This window comes from Cnephaeus nilssonii (assembly GCF_951640355.1).
Source record: "Cnephaeus nilssonii genome assembly, chromosome: 18".
Lineage (NCBI taxonomy): Eukaryota > Metazoa > Chordata > Mammalia > Chiroptera > Vespertilionidae > Cnephaeus > Cnephaeus nilssonii.
Genome location: NC_137089.1, coordinates 36,890,149 through 36,910,400, shown reverse-complemented (window position 1 = coordinate 36,910,400; position 20,252 = coordinate 36,890,149). Strand labels below are relative to the sequence as shown.

At 41.6% G+C, this 20,252-nt stretch overlaps 2 protein-coding genes across 9 annotated transcripts in view; one reads left to right on the top strand and one right to left on the bottom strand.

Annotated features, from left to right (window-relative positions):
- The window catches only part of ARFGEF1 (ARF guanine nucleotide exchange factor 1), a 97,510-nt gene extending 95,009 nt beyond the window's left edge, over positions 1 to 2,501 (top strand). For both annotated transcript variants that reach the window (XM_079796238.1, XM_079796237.1), the window contains exons 38-39: positions 367 to 484; positions 1,084 to 2,501. In XM_079796238.1, the coding sequence (XP_079652364.1) occupies positions 367 to 484; positions 1,084 to 1,248 (283 nt within the window). In that variant the 3' untranslated portion in view covers positions 1,249 to 2,501. The remainder of the gene's footprint in view (positions 1 to 366; positions 485 to 1,083) is intronic.
- Positions 2,502 to 2,643: 142 nt separating this feature from the next.
- CSPP1 (centrosome and spindle pole associated protein 1) overlaps positions 2,644 to 20,252 on the bottom strand; it is a 113,156-nt gene continuing 95,547 nt past the window's right edge. For 5 of the 7 annotated variants that reach the window (XM_079796240.1, XM_079796241.1, XM_079796239.1 and 2 more), the window contains 7 exons: positions 18,806 to 18,945; positions 14,704 to 14,844; positions 13,122 to 13,168; positions 10,262 to 10,325; positions 7,156 to 7,265; positions 5,923 to 6,061; positions 2,644 to 4,264 (listed from right to left, as the gene is read on the bottom strand). In XM_079796240.1, coding sequence (XP_079652366.1) covers positions 4,053 to 4,264; positions 5,923 to 6,061; positions 7,156 to 7,265; positions 10,262 to 10,325; positions 13,122 to 13,168; positions 14,704 to 14,844; positions 18,806 to 18,945 — 853 coding nt within the window. In that variant the 3' untranslated portion in view covers positions 2,644 to 4,052. Of the gene's footprint in view, positions 4,877 to 5,922; positions 6,062 to 7,155; positions 7,266 to 10,261; positions 10,326 to 13,121; positions 13,169 to 14,703; positions 14,845 to 18,805; positions 18,946 to 20,252 lie in introns of all 7 variants that reach the window. The other 2 variants (XR_013814935.1, XM_079796243.1) reach the window with 2 other exon arrangements.

The window sequence follows — 20,252 nt, the reverse complement described above, 5'->3', positions numbered from 1 at the left end:
TCATTTTTTTTTTCATACCAATCATTTGTGAAAGGGAGAACCTGCCTGCACTTCATTTGAAAAAAATATTTGGAGGGTTTTTGTTTCGTGGTACTATTTTTTGCATTCTATTTTTATTTAATGACAACTTAATATTGTCTTTTAACATTTCAACTCACACTAAGGCTAAAACATCATCTGAATAGTATTTTTGTGTGTTCTTGGGGAACAGAAGGTCTCAGCGACCAGTTAAAGACGTTTTCAAACTATATAAAAAGGTCCCTAATAGTCAAATATCCGCTACCCTCCACGTCTTCGTTGTTCTTGCTCGGTGAGTGTGCCAGCAGGTGGATGAGCACGTGTAAGAGGGAACCTTTTGTGTTGCAGTGTGTGCAGTGAAGCACTGAGTTACTTCCTTACTCTGACATCAGAGAGTCACCGGGAGGCCTGGACTAACTTACTGCTTTTGTTTCTAACGAAAGTTCTGAAGATTAGCGATAATAGGGTAAGTGTGAGACTGCGTATCCAGCCCAACATTTCTGGCTTAATAGAGTCAAAGTGCATCAACTGCAAACTCTGAATATGGGATGTATAACCTTTGGTTGGAGACTGTATAGTTTATATTGCAATGTTAGGTAGAATTTCCCCAGAAAATTAAAATTTTATTTAACAATTATAAGATGGTTTCAACGACTAATCCACGGCTTACAGAACACACATGCAGTCTGAGAGGAGAAGGTGACGTATGAATGAGTCCTGTGTATTGTTCCTGTTACAGGACAAAGGAGAAAGTTTTATATTCTAGTTGTAAAATTAGACCGTGGTTCCTGCTGGGCCTCCTACTTTTATTACCTGGAAAACAGTGATAAATACTAAGTTTGTCAAGGAAATATCAAAATAAGATAGAAATTAAGTAAATATATGTCGGAAGTGAGTCTGGAAAACCTCTGGTCTTTCAGTTCCATAATCAGCACATCACTGCTTCACGCAGACACTTCTGTCTCCATGGCCAGTGCCCGGCCCAGTGATTTGTCTCTAAAGGGAGTTTTAGGTGGTGGTTTCGAATGCAAGCACTACTAATGGAGAAATTCATTTTCCTCCCAGTTCAAAGCTCACGCATCATTCTACTACCCTCTCTTATGTGAAATTATGCAGTTTGACTTGATTCCTGAACTTCGTGCTGTTCTTAGAAGATTTTTTCTGCGAATCGGAGTGGTTTTTCAGATTTCACAACCACCTGAACAGGAACTTGGAATAAACAAGCAATGATGGGAACTTAGTATTTTTCTCTTGGCGTTTACATCCCTCCGCTATTTAAAAGGACCCTGGAGCTGAGATTTCCTACCTGAAAAATGGTTTCTCTGAATTTCAGTGTCTAAGAGTTACTGACTGGCAAAGTGCTTAGAACTAGAACTCAGTCTTGCAACGCTCCAGTCCCTCTCAGTGATGGACCCTGTGTGTCATGTTGAGCAGAAAGCCCGTTTCCACAGCGTCAGCCATGCTCACAGGTCCTTCCTTGTCCTCAGTGGCAGGGAGAGCCCCACATATTTTTGGCAGGTGTGGAAGTGAAACTTACCCAAAGAACTATAGATGTAAAGATTTGAACTTCTGCAGGAAGTACAACTCAGGAGAGCTGTATTTTGAAGGATAAAATGTTTATAATTGGGGAGTGGGGGGAGAAGAAATTATTCACGGTAAAAGATATTTAGCAACTATGGTATTCTTATTCTGAAATTTTTGCACACTCAGACTACCTGAGATACTGCTAATCATCCTTCTGTGAAAAATGTACAGAGACGCAGGTCTGTAATATAAAAATCTTAAACATGATATAGTTCTTGCACTGTTTTCTTTATTTTCTTATTCATTTGCTAAATACCTATACTATTTTGTCAAATGCACTAAAAACTTGGGTTGAACTTTTTGTCTTTTTATTTTGTGGGGATTTTGGTTTTGCCCTTTTCGGGGGGTTGGTAACTTTGAAGGTTTAACATGCCCAGAAGCTGTTGTGGCCGATACTTGTCATGATCAACAACAACAACAACAAAGGGTAAAAATATCCCTACTGACATAACTACCTGTAATATACTTCTCTTAGGGCTTTTAAAGATGAGCCATTCAAATAGAATGATCCTTCATGGACTGAACTTGAATCACTGCAAAATGAATCTAGGCTGCTGTCCCTTTTTCTTTTGGGTGGCGGGGCTTGATGTAGATTTTATTCTGTGTACAGAACTCAATGTTGAATATATTAAAATAACTCTGGCATGGTTTGGGGAGGTTAGATTTACTGGAAATGTATTCATACTGTGAATTGTGCTCTGATGGTTAAAAATTACAAGATTGTCAAGCATTCCGTATTAACAGTGGATGTAGAAATTTTTTCAGATGGATAAAATGTATATGGTACAGATGTAAAGTTTTCTATGTAAAAAATTCTGTACAACTTTCTGTACAATATTGATTCTCATCTGGCATATTCTAATCAGGTTATAGGTCAATAAAGTTTTTGGATTATTTCATCAGTGCAATCAAACCTGTGTAATCCACGGCCCCATGTTTCATTGGTTTGTTTTTTTTTTATTGAAAAGCAAATAACTAGGAAAAGGCTATTTTCTGCCAGAACTACAAATTCAATATTCTTTAGTTCTAAAGTTTTCTTTCCAGCTTCTGGCATTACATCCTCAACCATAGGATATTAATAATTTAATATTTTGTATATTTATTAATAACCCAGAATAATGCTCCACTATTTGAGTAGAGAAAAGACGCAGTAAAGTTTCCTTCGGGGCAGTTGTGCTAAAAAACAGGTAAGTGTTCAGCCTTTGTTCTCACACCTCCCTCTCTTAGACAGCGAGTAGTCACTGAACTATGCATTGGTAAGTCAACAGTATGTATTACCCCAAGATGGAGCCCTGTTTCAGCCCAGCGGCACGTCACCCACCTAGGTTATCTGGGAGCCACCATGACCTTCCAGTCTGTTTGACAGGTAAGTGTTTCGGGTAACCTGGCAGTTTATTTCATGGTGTATAGTATCAAGGCTTTCCCTAGAGGAGACAGAGGCCTTCATCTGACTTTCAGATGAAGAAATAAGAAAAAAAATCTTTATAGTAAAATAAACAGTGGTTAGATTACAAATCAAGCTAAATTTCAAAGTATAAAGTTCACCCCTGAGGTGAACGTATCTGATCTGCCTGCCGTGCACTGTGTCAGTGGAAGGAAGTGTGAAGCAGCAGTGCCCGCACTGTTCTCTGCTGTGTGGTAAAGACGCTAAATAATTGTTTCTTAGAATTTAAATCTTTTTTAAAGGTACCTCTCATGAAGTGATTAGAAAGACAAGTCACTTATTCAGGGTCCATAGTGGCACAGCGAGGATTCCAGTCCGTCTTTAATCCAGGGTGCTCCTGAACGCCTTGTCTAGAAACCTCAATTCCAGTTAAGAAATGAACATTGGTAATAAAAATAATTTATTTCTATCAAGAAGTAGTTAAATCATATAAATTAGTAAACTTAATCCCTTAATTGGCACAGAAATAGAGGCAGAAGGATGTAACATTTTAGTGCATGGCTCGGGGAATAAAATCAATTATGACTCCCATCATTTATACTGAATCTGTAGTTATAAATAACATGGAAATAATTTGATTCTCATTACGTAGCAACTGGAATAGTGACAGCTAATGTATTTACTAGTGAATTATTTCAACGGCAATAACAAGTGTACATATAACAGGGTTTCCTGGTTTTACAAGATTGTTAATACACTTGTGTTTTATTCATTCTACTTTACCACCGATAAGCGGAATTTACAATAATGCACGTATGGTAGTTGAGTTCATTACCACCCTGATTTATGGCAAAACTGCAAAAATAATTCTATATAATTCTACATTATATATAAATTAATCGTGGCTTTTTATTTATGTACATAGTATACATTATATACATCACCTTATACACAGATGACATAAGTAACTTCCAGGTAGGGGTCAAAGTAGCACATATTATTAAAGGTTCCGAGTAAGCACCCCTTTCACCTTAGAAGGCACTGCTGGGTCCAACGCAGGTTTATTTTAACCGTGTGCAGTGGACAGGCCCTGCCAAGTGAACGTGCCTGGCTTTCCAGGAACCTGCTGGTGCTCTTGGTCCAGTTGCTCTGCCATGAACTGTTTCAGCGTTTCTGAGGTGCCCGGGCGGAGCCAGGGTTCAGTTGCTACAGAGTTTGATCCATCGTCACCCAAATGCTTCATGAAGTCATCAGGGTCAACCAGTGAACTCTCGTCATCTAGAGGAAGCAAGAGAGACGTTACTCAGGTGGGTACCAGGCAGGTGATGTGAACACCAATCTGTACAGCCCTGCATTTCTCCACAATGTTATGTTCTAAGCTTACAGTTCTGTTCAGGCACCCCTTACTGTAGAGGTAGGAAAGCAAACCAGGGAGGGACCCAATTTTATGAAACAGAAAATGCAACTGAAAGTGACTCCATGGTACCAGCACCATCCCAAGCAGAGCAGAGGAGGCTGCAGCCAGTATTAACTTGGCCATAGGAGTGTGGGCCATCTTACTTTGTGTCGCCTTCAGCAAGGTTTTGGAAATACTCCCTATAACACTGCTTTAAGGAAATGAAGTCATTTCAGGAAAGCACTAGACGGGATTGAAATGACTTCCATTCCACTCCATTAAGAGAGCTCTTCATTTGTGTTTCATTCTTTAATTGAATTGATAGTATTCAACTTCTACATCTATATTTTACTTACAAATATAATAGGAAAATCTGTCTTCCTACCCTGTGATGTCAATTTCTTTTTTTTTTTTTTAATCTCCTGGTCAGTGAAGGAGTAGCCCAGCAAAGGGACCTGTGCAATCAATTTAATCCACATCGTACCAAAAAGCTCCTGTTTGAAAGGACAATGTTAAAAAACAGTTTAGCAGTGGAATACCTTCGTAAAGAATAAATTCTTAAAATGCTGTCTTCTCAATTTAAAAATATCCCTGTTAAATATTCAACTTACTGCTTCTAAAAGAAATTGAGGAACAAGAAACTCACAAGTTAAAAGAAGATGCTTTTTAGCTAAAAAGAAAGCACTGCTTTCCCACTGTTCCATGTTTTTCCAGGTCTGATACGAAAAGTACTCCTCCGTCAGTTTGCCATGTTTGCTGGTATTAGTGACGGAGTTACCATCAGAACACGACACCCTGACTGCTAGACAGAGTGTATGAGTAGTTTTAACACACAGTATTAAAGGTAAGATCTGAAAATATCTTAAGAAAATTGTTCAAATTGATCACTGTTTGCTAAAACTAAAAATACAGCAGGACTAAAAATACAGCAGGACTATGTACTATAAAACCGTCCCATTATCCTATGACTGACACTGAAAGGGTGGTCCAGGCTGGCAGAGGCGCGCACCGGTGGCCTAAGGAACTGTCTGCCTGCCTGCCTGTCCCCAAGGCAATGGCAGCAGAGCCCAACACAATGAGAAGACTAAACTGACTTACAAAAGGAAATCCTTGACCTGAGGCTACTTTGTGTCCACAGTACTGAAAGCCAAGTAAGAAGGTAAAATCGTTTTCTTTGTAACACTACTAATTTACAGTGTGTGTGTAATCTAAACTGAATGTTTTAAAGTTAATTTCTGATATTCTCTCACTTCAGTAAGGAAGCATTTTCCCTGCTGAAAGCAAAGCCTGCACATCTTTATAAGCAGAAGCTTTATCTGTTTAGGACCCACTCAGAAAAGGGTACCCTCTGTGGTAGAAAGAATCTGATGCAAAATTAATCCCGAGTACTAGTTTTGCAGGATAGTTGTTTTACAGGCCCCTTAATTCAAAGGATTTCAAACTCATTGCATCAGTCCCCCAGCCATAAGGGAAAGCTGCCATGTAAGCCTGTTAGACTCCTTACAGAATTTGCTATAGGCCATTAAAGTTGGCCATTTACCTGTATTAATGGGTTTATTCTGGAGTTCGTTCAATCTTCGCATTCGTTCTTCATTTCTCATTCTAATCTGATCAATATTTATACTGGATACAGATTTCAAAGAGAGATCATCTGGTGGTACATTAGGAAGACTGTTATCCTGTAGTGAGAAAACAGAACTTCAGAAATGAAATGATCATTAACATGAAATATGTTCAGAATAAATAAGTGAATCAAAACATGTTTTTGCTCTTGATAAGTATAGTGTTATGAACAAAATAAAACAAATGAAAAATCTAACATTTACATTCTAACTCCTGGTGTTTATCCATGCAGGCTCAGATGAAGGTACTGTGTTTGTGATAACAGAAATACTGCCACACTGGACAAAGGTGGAGCATAGTTACCATATAACCCAACAACTCTATTCCTAGGCATACACGCACATGAGGTGAGAATATCAAAAACTTGTACACAGATGTTAAAAGCAGTGTACATAACAGACAAGTGGAAACAACCTAAATGTCCATCAGGTGTTGATTAAAAATGTAGACTATCCATAAATTAAATTTTATTCATCAATAAAAAGGAATTAAGTCCTGACATACTATAACTTAAATGACCTTTGAAAGAAAAAAAGCCAGTCACAAATGATCATATATTGTATGCTTTCCTTTGTGTGTCAGAAAAGGCAAATCTGTAGACAGAAAGTAGATTAGTGGTCGATAGGAAAGTTATTGCCACCTGGTGGTAAAGCTGTACATATATGTAATCTAGTAACAGCATTTGTCATTTGGTCCGGGTTGTCTGCATGTTTTATGTGACTGTGACCTTGGGCATGTTATCTAGCCCAAACAGAGATGTCGTCTGTATAATAGGCTTTCCAATAAATGGTATCACTTGCTTCCTGTGCCTTCTCAGAATTCCATATATTCTGCAGGTGGAAGGAGGGAAGCTAGGGTAAGGAATTATTATTTATAGGGCAGAGATCCTGGGCCAAGTACTAGGCTTATACTTACAGCCACCCTAGGAGATAGGAAAATATTACTTCAAAGAAGCCAAGGCAATGAGTTCAATAACTTGCTCAAGGTCATCCAGCTATTTGGTGGTAGAGCCTAGATTCAGATCCATGTCCACCATATTACAGAGCAAGTACCCCTTATTTATTGGACCACACCAATTTAGCCTGGGCCAGAACCCAGACCTCACGCCTAAACAGAAAAAAAAAAAGGGGGGGGGGCATTCCATACATACAGAGGCCAGTCCTTTCAATCTGCTCCTCCTGCGCTCCCTTGCAGAGGGCAGCTGTGCGGGTGGAAGGAGGGCGTCCTCTTCAAAGGCAGGGTATGTCTCACCGTACGCACCTAGAAGGACCACACGGAGAAGTCCGTTTCAAATCTTTTCACTCATCTAAACCAAGACTGTGTATTATTAGCTTTAAGATTTTATCTACATACAATAACACCCACCCACTATAAATGTACATAGTTCAGTGATTTTTACAGAATTGTGCAGTTGTCATTATAATCTAGTTTTAAAACATTTCTGTCACCTCAGAAAGTTCCCTGTGCTCGCTGGCAATCACTCCCCACTCCTGCCTGCCCAGCCCAATGAAACAGTGGCCTGCTTTCCCTCTTCCTGAGACTCCATGTGGGTGTAATTATACAATGTAATAGTTGTCTTCCACTTTGGTATGTGTTTGGGGTTCATCTATTTTGTAACATATCAGTAGCTGATTCTTTTTCATCGTTGAATCGCAAGTACTCTTACCACATGGATATGTCACATTTTGTCAATGTATTCACCAGTTGGACATCTGAATTGTTTCTAATTGGCAAGCTATTATGATCATTCATGAACATGTCTTTTTTGTGGTCATGTTTTCATTTCTTTGGAGTATTTTCCAGGAGTGAAACTGCTGGGTAACTTTACATTTAGCCTTTTTGAGAAACTGCCAAACCATTTTCAGAAGTGGTTTCACCCATTTTGCATTATAAGAAAGTCCTAGTTTCCCACATCTTCACCAACGTTGAAGATGTAGTCAGTCTTTTTTTTTTTTTTTCCAATTACAGTTGGCACTCAATATCATATTAGCTTCAAGTGTACAGCACAGTGGTTAGACATTTATACCAAGGAATGTGATTGCTAGATGGTATGGTAAGAGTACATTTAGTTTTGTACAAAACCACCACACTGTCTTGCCAAGTGTCTGTGCCATTGTGCATTCCCACCATCAGGGAGTGAGAGTTCCTGTTCTGCCACATCCTTGCCAGCATTTGGTGGTGTCCGTGCTGCAGATTTTGGCCATTCTAACAGGTAGGAAGTGGTATCTCGTTGTTAATTTGCATTTCCCTGATGACATGATGTAGAGCATCTATTTATTTAATGAAGTGTCTGTTTGGATCTCTTGCCCATCTTATTTAATTGGGTTATTGTTATCCTTATTGATGAGCTTTAAGAGTGATTTAGATATTTTGGATAGCATTTTTATTTCAAAGGTATCTTTTCCAAATATTGTTCCCCAGTCTGTGGGTGGTCTTCTCATTCTCTTGACACTTTCATAGAACATTGATTTTTAATGAGGTCTAGTTATCTATCTCTTTCATGGATTGTACTATTGTATCTAAAAAGTCATTGCTATACCCAAGTTCTTGTGTTTTGCATTTTACATTTAGGCCTAAGGTCCATTTTAGTTTATTTTTGTGAAGGGTGTGAAGGTCTGCGTTTAGATTCTTTGCATGTACATGTCCGGTGCTAGGCACCAGCTGTGGAGAAGACTTTCTTTCCTCGGTTGCGCCGCCTTTGCTCTTCTGTCCAAGACCAGAGGACTGTATTGTGTGGGTCTGTTCCATGGATCCATTTCTCTCTCCTTCGCCAGCACCATGACTGTATCTTATAGGACGTCCTGCAGTCCGGCAGTGTTAGCCCTCCACTTCTGTTCTTCTTCAGTGTCGTACCGGCTCTTCTCAGTGCCTTCTTTGTTAAATTTATTTCTAGGTATTTTATTCTTTTTGTTGCGATTGTAAATGGAATTTTCTTCATTTCTCTTTCTCATAGTTCATTGCCTATACTATATAGAAACACCACAGACTTTTGTATACTGATTTTTGTGTCCTGCAATTTACTTATGGTTGATTTCTAGTTTCATACCATCGTGCTGAAGGAGATGCTTGGTATGATTTCAGTCTTAAATTTATTGAGGCTTGCGTGTCTCAACATATGGTCCTATCCTTGAGAATGTTTCATGTGCACTTGAGAAGAATGTGTATTATGTTGTTTTTGGATGAAAATTTTTATAAATAGTATTTAGTAAGTTGATAACCAGGTGTCTCTCTTTTGCACTCAGTAAATAGTGCTTAGCATACAATTTTGTTTTCTTTTACATGCTCTACTGTGTGCAGGGTCTGAGCTCATGCAGAGGGAGTCTCTTTACGGGAGCTCTGGTGGCAGACAAGTCTTCCCTTCAGGTATATGATTGTGGAGCTGCTTGGGTGGTGCTTTTGCATGGTCTGGGATCTTAGGAGGGGGCTCTGCAGAAAGCCATGTTCAGCCATTTGTGCCTGGCTTGGGGGGCCATATGGTGGGAGCTACCAAATGATCTGCCGTTAGTTGCTACTTGTGCTAGGATTGGAGGTGCTTGGGAGAGGCTATGCTGTGAATCAAGGCTGGCTGGCACTAGACTGGGGACCCTTGGTGGGCACCATGATGTGAGTTGAGGCCAGCTACCACTGTGTCAGTTCTGTGGCTGCTTAGTTTAAGCTACATTACAGGCTGGCTGCAACTTATGCCAAGCTTGGGGCCACTTAGCAAAAAGTACAGGGCACACAGAGGCTAGCTGCTGCACTCCTGGGGTTTTGTGTACCTTTAAGAGATTTCAGGAGAATCCACAGTGAAAGCTGGAAGAGGTCACTTATATGGAGAAGCTCCTGTTACAGGCTCCAGCAGGACAGGCATATTGGGTGGGGCGAACAGTACTACCAGGTTAATGGAGAGCTTAGATTGGTGCCTGCCAGCTAGGTTGGAGGAACACTCAACAAACAAACAATGGTGCTTGCCCACACTTCCTTCCCCAGACAGAGCTGCCTTAACCCCTGTCCCTCCCGCCCTCATCCTAAAGTAAATTCAGAACGTGGGAGGAGGCAAGCACAGCCTTTACCTACTTCACCATTTTGACAGGAAGTCCTTCCTCTGACTTCTAAAATTAATTTTAATTATTCTGATTTGGAAAGCATTGTAAATCACATTTGATGATTACTTACTACGAGTGAAGTATTAATTTTGTAAATATTTTTAAAATATTTAAAGGAAATATAAATGTTTAATATTTTAACAAATAACTTGGTAAAATAAATATACTCACCAATAAAAGCACTATCAGATTCCAATAATGAATTTTTTAAGAAATCGTTAGGGTTATCTCTGGGCTAAAAGAAACATCATATATTAATTAGTACTTTGATTAATCCCGTGTGAAAAAAACATTTTACTAAGAGGCATAAGTGTCTGCAAAATAGGATAGGGAAAGGTAGGACTAGCTGCTTTCCTCCTATACTACATTCCAATGCCCAGAAAATACGGAGGGTGGGAGGGGGGCCTTTTATTAAGAGTTATATTACTGCTGATAAAAATAGAGTATATTATAAATCTTTAAACCATTGCTGAGCATCTGTATAGTGCACAATTTCCTCCATGCTAGGAAGTGGAGATGCAAAAATGAGTAAGCTTTTCTGCTCTGCGGTAGATCTCTCATAGTCCTGGCGAGAGACAGGCCCTCAGACAATGACAGCAGTTTCCAGAGGGACATTGAGTAGGGTGAAAAAAAGTAACGCCAGGGTTCGGCTTGTAATGAGCTCTCAATGTGAGAGGTGACTTCACCTCCTCACCAGATTTCGAGGATGTGCTGGACCACTCCCATGAAGAGCTGTCGTTTTTATAAGGAAACACATTCCACTGAATTCAAATCTCCTTTTTAATACCCACTGACTCTGACTGCTTTCTAGCTGGATAATAACTGTGATAATAACAGCATCCAATATTTACCGAATGTTCTGAACCAGCTGTTCTTAGCACTGCATACATACTACCCAACCTCTCTTTTGCATCACAGCCCTCCCATAACTGAACAGTGCTAGAGGCCATTAAGCCCTATCTTCTCCAGATTCATCCTGTATTTTTCATATAATCCAGTTTCTAGGAAAAAGAGGATCTGAAAATTTATGAGTTTTTGTAAAAAGCCAAGACTGAACTTTGGCTTATGCTGAGTTTCTACTCAACAAAATATGACATTATCATTTTAACCAAAATTCTAAATGTTAAATTTCAGTATCTTTTCACTGAGAAATGTGGTTACCTCTTATAGAGAAACCAACAGACCTGCAGAGTATCCAGGAAGCGGTGTCAGTACATTTCAGGCCACACAGCACTGGGAAAAGGAGCTCTAGGGTTCAAATCTGGGCTTTACTGCTTATTGGCTATGACATTGGCTAGCAGCTTCCCCTTATGTAAACAAGGATAAGTATGCCCTGGTGTGAACTTTAGAGAAATAAATGTCAAGTACCTTGCACAGGTACAGTGAGGTACAGTGTGTGTTGTGGTAGCTGTTAGCAACATTGTCATTGTTATCATCATCACCAGTTAAAACCAAGCACCCACAGCTACTTCCTGGGCAACTATCAACACAGCAAGGGCTTTACTTTTATAACCTGCAAGCGAGGATAATGCTGCTGTACCATTTCCAACCTCGATCTTTTTTCTTGAATTCTGTCTCTTCTCTACTTGCAAGCTCCAACGGCTTGTCTAAAATGCATCTCAAGCCTACCATATCTAAAACTAAGTTCTTTATTTTCTCCCTACCCCTACATTTTTTTACTCCTATTTCTCAGTCTCTGTAATAGCAACTCCCAACCAAAAACCCTGAAGCCCATCTCTGACTCCTCTCATACCCCCCATTCAATGTGTCAAAAATCCTCTCAGATCTCCTTTCAAAGTCAGTCTTATCACTTCCCCTGCTCTAGCCCAGGCTATGTCACCTGACCTCTCACCCAGATGACAGTGAATAATAGTCAGTGATCAGGATAAAACATGAAATAAACCTCATCGCTCTTTTGCTCAAAAACTTTGGAAGCTTCTCAACACATTCACCATGTAAAAGGCAAAACCCTATGTCAGCCTGTGAGGCCCTGCAGTCCTGCCAGCCCGCCTCGCCCTCCAGGACTCAGACGCTCAAGCCTTCCTGGTCTTTTCACTGCTCCGGCCTGTGCCACCACCGGGGCCTCTGCTTCCTCTGTCCCACTCCCTGACGTCCTTATTGGACTGTTACCTACTCAGTGATGCCTTCCAGGACCACCATTTCAAATCAAATTGTAAACTGCCTCACCCCAGGACTCCCAGCTGTCACTTTCTCCAGAACCCCACAATTCCAAATACACTCTCACTGTCTCTCCCTCGGACCAGAAGGTAAGCCTTCAGAGGGCGGGGATTTTTGTTTTGTTCACTCCTGTACCTCCAGCACCTAGAACAGTATCTGGTCGATAATAAGTATTCAATAAATATTTGTTCAGTGAAATGGCTCATCCCTAACTTTTTCTTCACTGTTTGCACAGATGTCACCTCCTGGGGATAAGAGTGACTCCCTTGCTTTGCTTATCTTCTTTATAGGCCCAAGCACTGTATTGATAGTTGCCAGGCCTGTCCCTTTGTGCTTGCAAATATTAATGAATTTAATACTTATATCCACCCTCAGAGGCAGGTGCTAAAGTAAAACTTGCCTGAAGTCACACAGTTAAAACCCAACTTGAACAAGCTCTAGTCTTATTCTAAGCCCGTGGTCGGCAAACTGCGACTCGCGAGCCGCATGCGGCTCTTTGGCTCCTAGAGTGTGGCTCTTCCACAAAATACCATGGCCTGGGCGAGTCTATTTTGAAGAAGTGGCGTTAGAAGAAGTTTAAGTTTAAAAAATTTGGCTCGCAAAAGAAATTTCAATCATTGTACTGTTGATATTTGGCTCTGTTGACTAATGAGTTTGCCGACCACTGTTCTAAGCTATTACAATATACTTTCTCTACTAATAAATCTCTAGCTACCCAATGCACTGATGAGACAAGATTTTAAATTCTTAATTCAATTTTCCTGAAAATTCAAAATTGGAATACTCATCATATTCCTAAAAATACATTTTATCCCCAAAAAACCAGCTTGAAAAATTAGAACTGGTTTCTTACCATTCTGTGATCTCGTACTTGAACGCTTGGGATGGCATCCAAGTCCACTGTAGCCAATGGGGAAGAAAACCAAATTAAAAGGTTAGAAAGCATTTGAAAAGTAAAATAAATTTTAGGATATCTTTTGTGACTATCTCTGTACTGGAAATTACTTGTCAACCATCACATTACAGACTGCTTTTAAGATATTACTTATCAATAAATATAGCCCAGCATTCATTCTAGTTGGGTAAAATTCTCCCATTCCCAATCAATATGAAAAGTAAAATCATTGTGCACTTAGAGCTGATGCCTACAGGAAAAGAAAACAAGGCAGGATTCTTCACCATCTTCCCATAATTCTACAATCTGTGTAGAAATTTGTTGAGTGGACTTCCTCACATGTAACTGAAGAAAGCTAACCTGGTTCCAGGGGGAAGATTTTGGATCAGTATCACCAAGGCCCCTCTCCAATTAACCAGCATTCCCATGTGTCTCTGAATAACGTTTGTCAGAAGCTGGGCGTGGTTACCGTGGGGATGGAGACCTCCAGTACCAAAATGCACCTGTATCTACCTTGGGACTACTTTTGGGTCTCCTAAAGAAAATTCCACTAAAATGGATATAAAAGTTGAAGAATGTACTTGCTTCTCTCTCCTGAGAACTAGCCCACTATTTATCATAGAATTTGGGTTATTCTGCTATCAACAGATGATAGCAGAAGAGCCTGAATTGAAACCACTTTAAAATTCTGTATCAGATGGAGGAGAAACTACCCCTAGATCAACTGTTACCCAAGTCCTGACCAGTGATATGGGCCTGAAGTGTGGTACCTCGTACTCCTGTGAGTCTATCTCACACAGTCAAGAAAGGTTCCTCAGATGTGCATCCTGCCAAGGTAGGGTCTGAAGTTTTCCTAAATACAACTGATAGGACCATCTCCCCCTATTCTTGTTACCTGGATGCTACACTTTTATGACCCATTTTCCATGGCTATCCTCAAAGGCCTGAAGGCTGGTGAAATATGTGCAGGGGGTCATGCAGTCACCCATCTCATCAACAGGGACTATTGATGCTCTGAAGCAACTAGCTCCACTCTGCCTCCAGGTGCCCAACCACCACCACCCCGTTACACTCCAAGGGACCCCAGATTTCTCCTTTGCAGCATTCATCATCCTTACACTTTTTAGCGTCTACTTCTCCAACAGAGTATAAGCCAATGCTCTACCAACTTAATACCATATCAAAACTTAAAACAGATACGCACAGTAGAGAAATGCCCCATAGGGAAGGCACTGATGTGTTTGCCCAGCATGCCTCCCCTTGGATCCTAGTCCCTGGTGTCACATGGCCTCATCCAGGCACTCAGTCCTCCTGGTTCTAGTGCGTGGCTAGGCCCTGCTTAGGCATGGATGGAGGGAATACCTGACCCCAACCAAGCCAATCAGACCCTTTTCTGGGTCTAAAGGCTGAAAGGGTCTGTGATCATGGAGTTGCCAGTAGGAGGAGCCTTCCTTGGACAAAATCAACACAAAAGATGGAGAAAGAAAGCCATCAATAAAACCCGTTGGTCCTATTGGAAGCAACAATGATTATCTCTTACCTTGAGCACCTTCCTGCATTTTTATTCTGTTCAGTCTCTTCTGCTGCGCTCTCAGCAGGGCTTGCTGCTGAATCTCTAAGGTGTACTGATCTCTTGGAGGATCCGGGTACATAAGTTTCAGATCTACTCGTGTTTCTGAATCTGGTCCAAAAAAAATAAGTTATAAAACTATGTTAAAAATCTTTACTGTAACATGAGTAGCCTTAATTTCAAAATCAAGGAACAATATAAATAGTGGGACATCATCAAAGTCAAAGGGCATTAAAATCATCATAAAACTAAAGAACACAAAATTAATATATATATATATATATATATATATATATATATATATATATATATATATATATAAAAGCCTACGTGACAGAACGACCAGTCGCTATGATGTGCACTGACCACCAGGGGGAGTGCCACTCAGCTGACTGACAGGCGCCAGACGCAGGGCTCATGGCTGGCAAGCATGCTGCTTCATGCATTACTACATCCCAGGCCTGCGGGGATCGGGCCCAAACTGGCAGTCCGACATCCCCTGAGGGGTCCCCGCTTGTGAGAGGGCTCAGGCCAGACCCCACGGGTGCATGTGCACCAGGCCTCTAATTCTTTAAATAAATGCCTTTTCACAAACCTAGCAACATTATAAGGGAGCCGCCCAGAACAAGCAGCAGCTTAATGATGTATTTATTCCCTATTCCTACCACCCCACTCCCTCCAGATGCCCAAAGCAGATGGCAGGGCAACTGCACAGATACATCCCACAGTGACTCATCAGCTGAAACTCAGGCAGCCATGAGGCAATGTAATCACAGCTGATCCCTTTAACACACTGGAAAAATGAAAATATGTTATTGGCCAATTAACATTTTAGCCCTTGCAAATAAAATGTAGAAAGCAAGATAAAAGCAGACTGGCTAGAACTTTAGGAGGGATGTCACTACGGGAGGAAATAACAGTTTAAGAATTTACCTTTGCCACAAATTCAAGAGTATCAATTTATCAGAATGAAAATGTTGAACATTAATTTTTTAAATCTTGAGAATAAAAACAGTTCATACATTTTAAAAGCCTTGAAAATATTCCCTTTGATCTACTAAATAATACCACTGGGATATAATTTAAAGAAATAATCCTAAATATGTAAAAAGCTCTATGATCAGAAATTGTCAAAATAATAGTGAAAAATGAAAAGCACGTTGAATATTTAAGAATTAAAAATGCTTAAGGGCAAAGTTAACAGAAGAGACCCTGGAGACACATACTCGGTTGGATTGGACCCTGACTTCACCACCTCTAAACTCAGTTTCCTCTCTAAAAACGAGATAACTAAGCCACATGATAAGAACTGGATGTAATAATTTAGGGAAATAAATGGCTGTTTTATGGTTTAAACCTTTTTGATCTCAAGATCTCTTTATATTCTTAAAAATTGAGGACCCAATGTCTCTCTGTCTCTGTCTCTCTCTTTCACACACACACACACACAGACATCATCATAGCTTCAGAGCAATGAAGCCATCGCATGCCATTAACTCTGGAAAACCTATACACATGTGAGAGAATAAAAGTGAAATCCTATCTAATAATAGACAAATATGCAAATTGATCATACCTCCAACACACCCACAAGCCACGCCCACCATCCACTCAGAGCGAGTATGCAAATTAACCCAAACCAAGATGGCTACAGCCACAGAGAGCAAGGTTTCCTAGGTAACGGAGGAAGCCAAGCTTTCCGCCTGCCCTTGCCAGGCCTAAGCCTCCACTCAAGCTACAAAGTTTCAATTATAGAAGGTAAACAAATTCAAACAAAAGGCGGCAGAATGGAGCTTGAGAGAGCAGGCCAGGGTTGCCGCCGGCAACAGGGGAAGCAAAGCTTTCCGCACACCCTGGCCGGGCTCACCCGCTTAAGGCAACAAAGTTTCAATTATAACCCCAGCAGAAATGGCTGCGGGCCTCGGAGGGAGCCCCAGGCTTGGCTTGGCTCCGCTCCAGGCTACAAAGTTTCAATTGTAGAAGGAAAATAAATTCCAGATACCAGGGCCTCCGCTTGGGTTACCAGGGGGCGTGGCCGGCCTGCAAACCACCACAGGCCCCTCACTCAGGCCGCCCCATGCCCCAAGGGAAACCCCACCTGATCCGGGACACCCTTCAGGGCAAACCAGCTGGCCCCCATCCCTGTACCAGGCCTCTATCCTATCTAATAAAAGAGTAATATGCAACCAGATTGATCATCACTGCAACACACAATATAGCTGCTCCCATGTGGTCAAAGATCCTGCCCCCATGTGGACACAAGATGGCCACCACAAGATGGCCAGCAGGAGAGGGCAGTTGGGAGGCACCCAGCCTGCAAGGGAGAGCAGTTGAGAGGGACCAAGCCTGCAAGGGAGGGCAGTTGAGAGGGACCAGGCCTGCAAGGGAGGGCAGTTGGAGGTGATCAAACCTGCAGGAGAGGGCAGTTAGGAGTGACCAGGCCGGCAGAGGAGGGAAGTTGGGGGCAAACAGGCTGGCTGAGTTGTTAGGGGGTGATCAGGCTGGCAGGCAGAAGCGGTTAGGGGCAATCAGGAAGGCAGGCAGGCAGGCAAGCAGTTGGAAGCCAGCAGTCCTGGATTGTGAGAGGGATGTCCGACTGCCCGTTTAGGCCCGATCCTGGTGGGATCGGGCCTAAACGGGCAGTCGGACATCCCTCCAGGAGTCCCAGATTGGAGAGGGTACAGGCTGGGCTGAGGGACAACCCCCCTCCATGCACGAATTTCGTGCACCGGGCCTCTAGTAGACAAATAATATCTTAGTTTTAATAAAAGTAATTTTGACCTCACAAGTTTCCTGACCAAACTTTGAGACCCACTGGATGACACAATCCTAGAATATAGTAAATAAGCAATAAATGTTAACATGCTAAATAACTATGGTATATGTACTTGATGACACTGTAAATCTAAGAAAGAAAAAAGGAAGAGAGAGATAGAAACATCAGTGATGAGAGAGATTCATTGACTGGGTGGCTCCTGCACGCCCCCTATTGGGGTTTGAGCCCACAACCGGAGCATGTGCCCTTGACCGGAATTGAACCCAGGACCCTTCAGTCTGCAGGTGGATGCTCTATCCACTGAGACAAACAAACTAGGGCAATTATATCTTGTTTTTCTTTTCCTTTTTTTCCTTTTAGGCTCCAAAAAAAAGATTAGAAAACCTCTGTAAAATGATTTTCCCTTCTTTTATCTTTCTGTATTCAAATTTTTCTATAATATTACTTTTAAAAATAAGAAAAAGTTTAAATTCTGGTTTATCAGAACACACATCCAATGATTTGTCTCCTCGACTCAAACACTCTGTTGAATGCGCCTAAAGAAGTATCACATATAACATTTTGGTTCTTCTACGCATCTTCAGTCCCCAGGCCTCTGTGTACCTCGGCCATGCTACTTCCCTAATAAGCTTTCTCTCCTCCTACTCCTACATCAAACCTTCTCCACCCTCTTCCTTTAAACATCCTACATTTCCTCCTGTGCACTCAGGGACCCTGCTCTCTCCAACAACCACTCCCTCCCTCTCCTGCTTCTGAACCCCTTCCTCCTATAACAACTCTAGACCCTCCTCTCCTCCTTCCCAGCCAAGCTTCCTCCAGGGCCTGTTTTATGCTAATTGTTTCCAACACTTTGCCTCCTATTCAGTCCTCACCCCAAAGTCGATTGGCTTCCACAGAAAAGATCTAGCTGAAGTCACCAATGGCCTTTGATCCAACTGGCACTTTCCAATATTCATCGTAGGCAATGCCTTCTCTGATACACGCTTCCCTCAGCTCTCAGGATGTCACGCTCTGGCTTTTTCCTTCTCAGTCTCTTTCCTAAGCTCATCTTGCTCTGTCCACCCTCCATGAAATCCCAAGGGCCATTCCTCACCCTTTCTGTGTGATCTGATCCACTGCTGAGGCTCTACCGGCTCTGTTAGGCCAAGGCAAAGCTTCAGTCTGGTAAAATGGAGCACCAAGGCACATAGAAGTGTGACTCGCTTAAAATAGATCATGGATACAAACGTGTTTAAAGATCCCTGAAGATGGGCAGAACACTCTTTCTGTGTCTTTAAAATACAGCATTCTACGCACCTCTGTCTTTCAGCTCATTAAAGTCCCGGATATTCTGCCAAGTAGCTGAGTCCAAGCCCTTCGGCGAGGGTCTTCGGACAGGAGCCTGCACCCGATGTCGCGCCATGTCAAATACGTCCATGGGGCTCCTTTCTCTTTTCCTGTAAGTGACAAACTGTGATAAATATGTGTTTTACGGCAAGAAAATCTGAGTTCGCATTTCATTCAAGAAATGTGGCATCTTTCACCAGAGTTGATTATAAACATTTATTCTAATATCTGTTACTTCAGTCCCTCATTAAAAAATAGGGTATTTATAAAGTCATTGTTTATAATCTTTCAAAATACTCAGGTGCAAAGTACTTTATTCTAAGAGTAAAATGATTTAGCTTTACCTTAAAATGTTCATGAAGCATAAAAATCAGTCTTTGAGGTCAGAGAAACCAAGATTCAAAGATCTGCTCCACTATTTGTTAGCAGTTTGACCTTGATTTCAGCATCTGTAAGATGCAGATAGTATCTACCCCTTTTAGTCTTAAGAGTATGAGAATTAAGTGAAATTATATCCTGTAAAGTACCCAGCATAGTACTTGACATGTATTAGGTATGCAATAAATGTAAACTTTTCCCCAGCCTAAAATAGAAATTATACAGAAAAAGATGGTATTAATATGCTACCCCATTATAACAGTTCATTATCCACAGTCCCCAACACTGATTTTACAATAGGCTTTCAGGAAGCTTCATACCTAGTTAGTGACTCAGTACTCTATTCCTAGGGAATATAATAGGAGGCAGCTCAGGAAGGGAGTTTTCCATTATGGCTCTGGGGGAAGAGGGTGACATTAAGAGAGCACAAGGATGAGGGGTGGCACTCTAGCCCTGCTGCTTCCCTCAGCACTAGGCAGGCCTCTCTGGTTCTGAAAATGCAGCTCTCAGCTAGAGGCGTAAGAGAGCTGGCCAGATTCGGGTCTTCAGTTCTTGATGCACTAAGTCTTCCCGGGGCCCAGGCAGGGGAACAGCGGATCCCCGCAGGCAATACCCCTGCTCTCCTAGTTTCCTTTCAGGGGACGGACTCACAGGACCACACACTCACTACTGGGTCAAGGCTGGCACAGACCTCTAATAGTGAACAACCCAGGGTGTCAAGAACTGCAGTGGAGGCTCATTAAAATGTAAAACAAAAATAAATACTAAATCTAGAAGGCCATTAAAATACATAAGTCCTGCCCTGGCCAGTCTGGCCCACAGACCAGAGAGTCTTGGGTTCGATTCCCAGTCAAGGGCATGTACTTCGGTTGCAGGTTCCATCCCCGGCCCTGGGGCGTGTGAGGGAGGCAACAAATCAATGTGTCTCTCTCACATCAATGTTTCTCTCTTTCTCCCCCACTCCTCCCCTCCCCCTTCCACTCTCTAAAAATCAATGGAAAAAATATCCTCAGTGAGGATTTTTTTTAAAAAGGTGAAC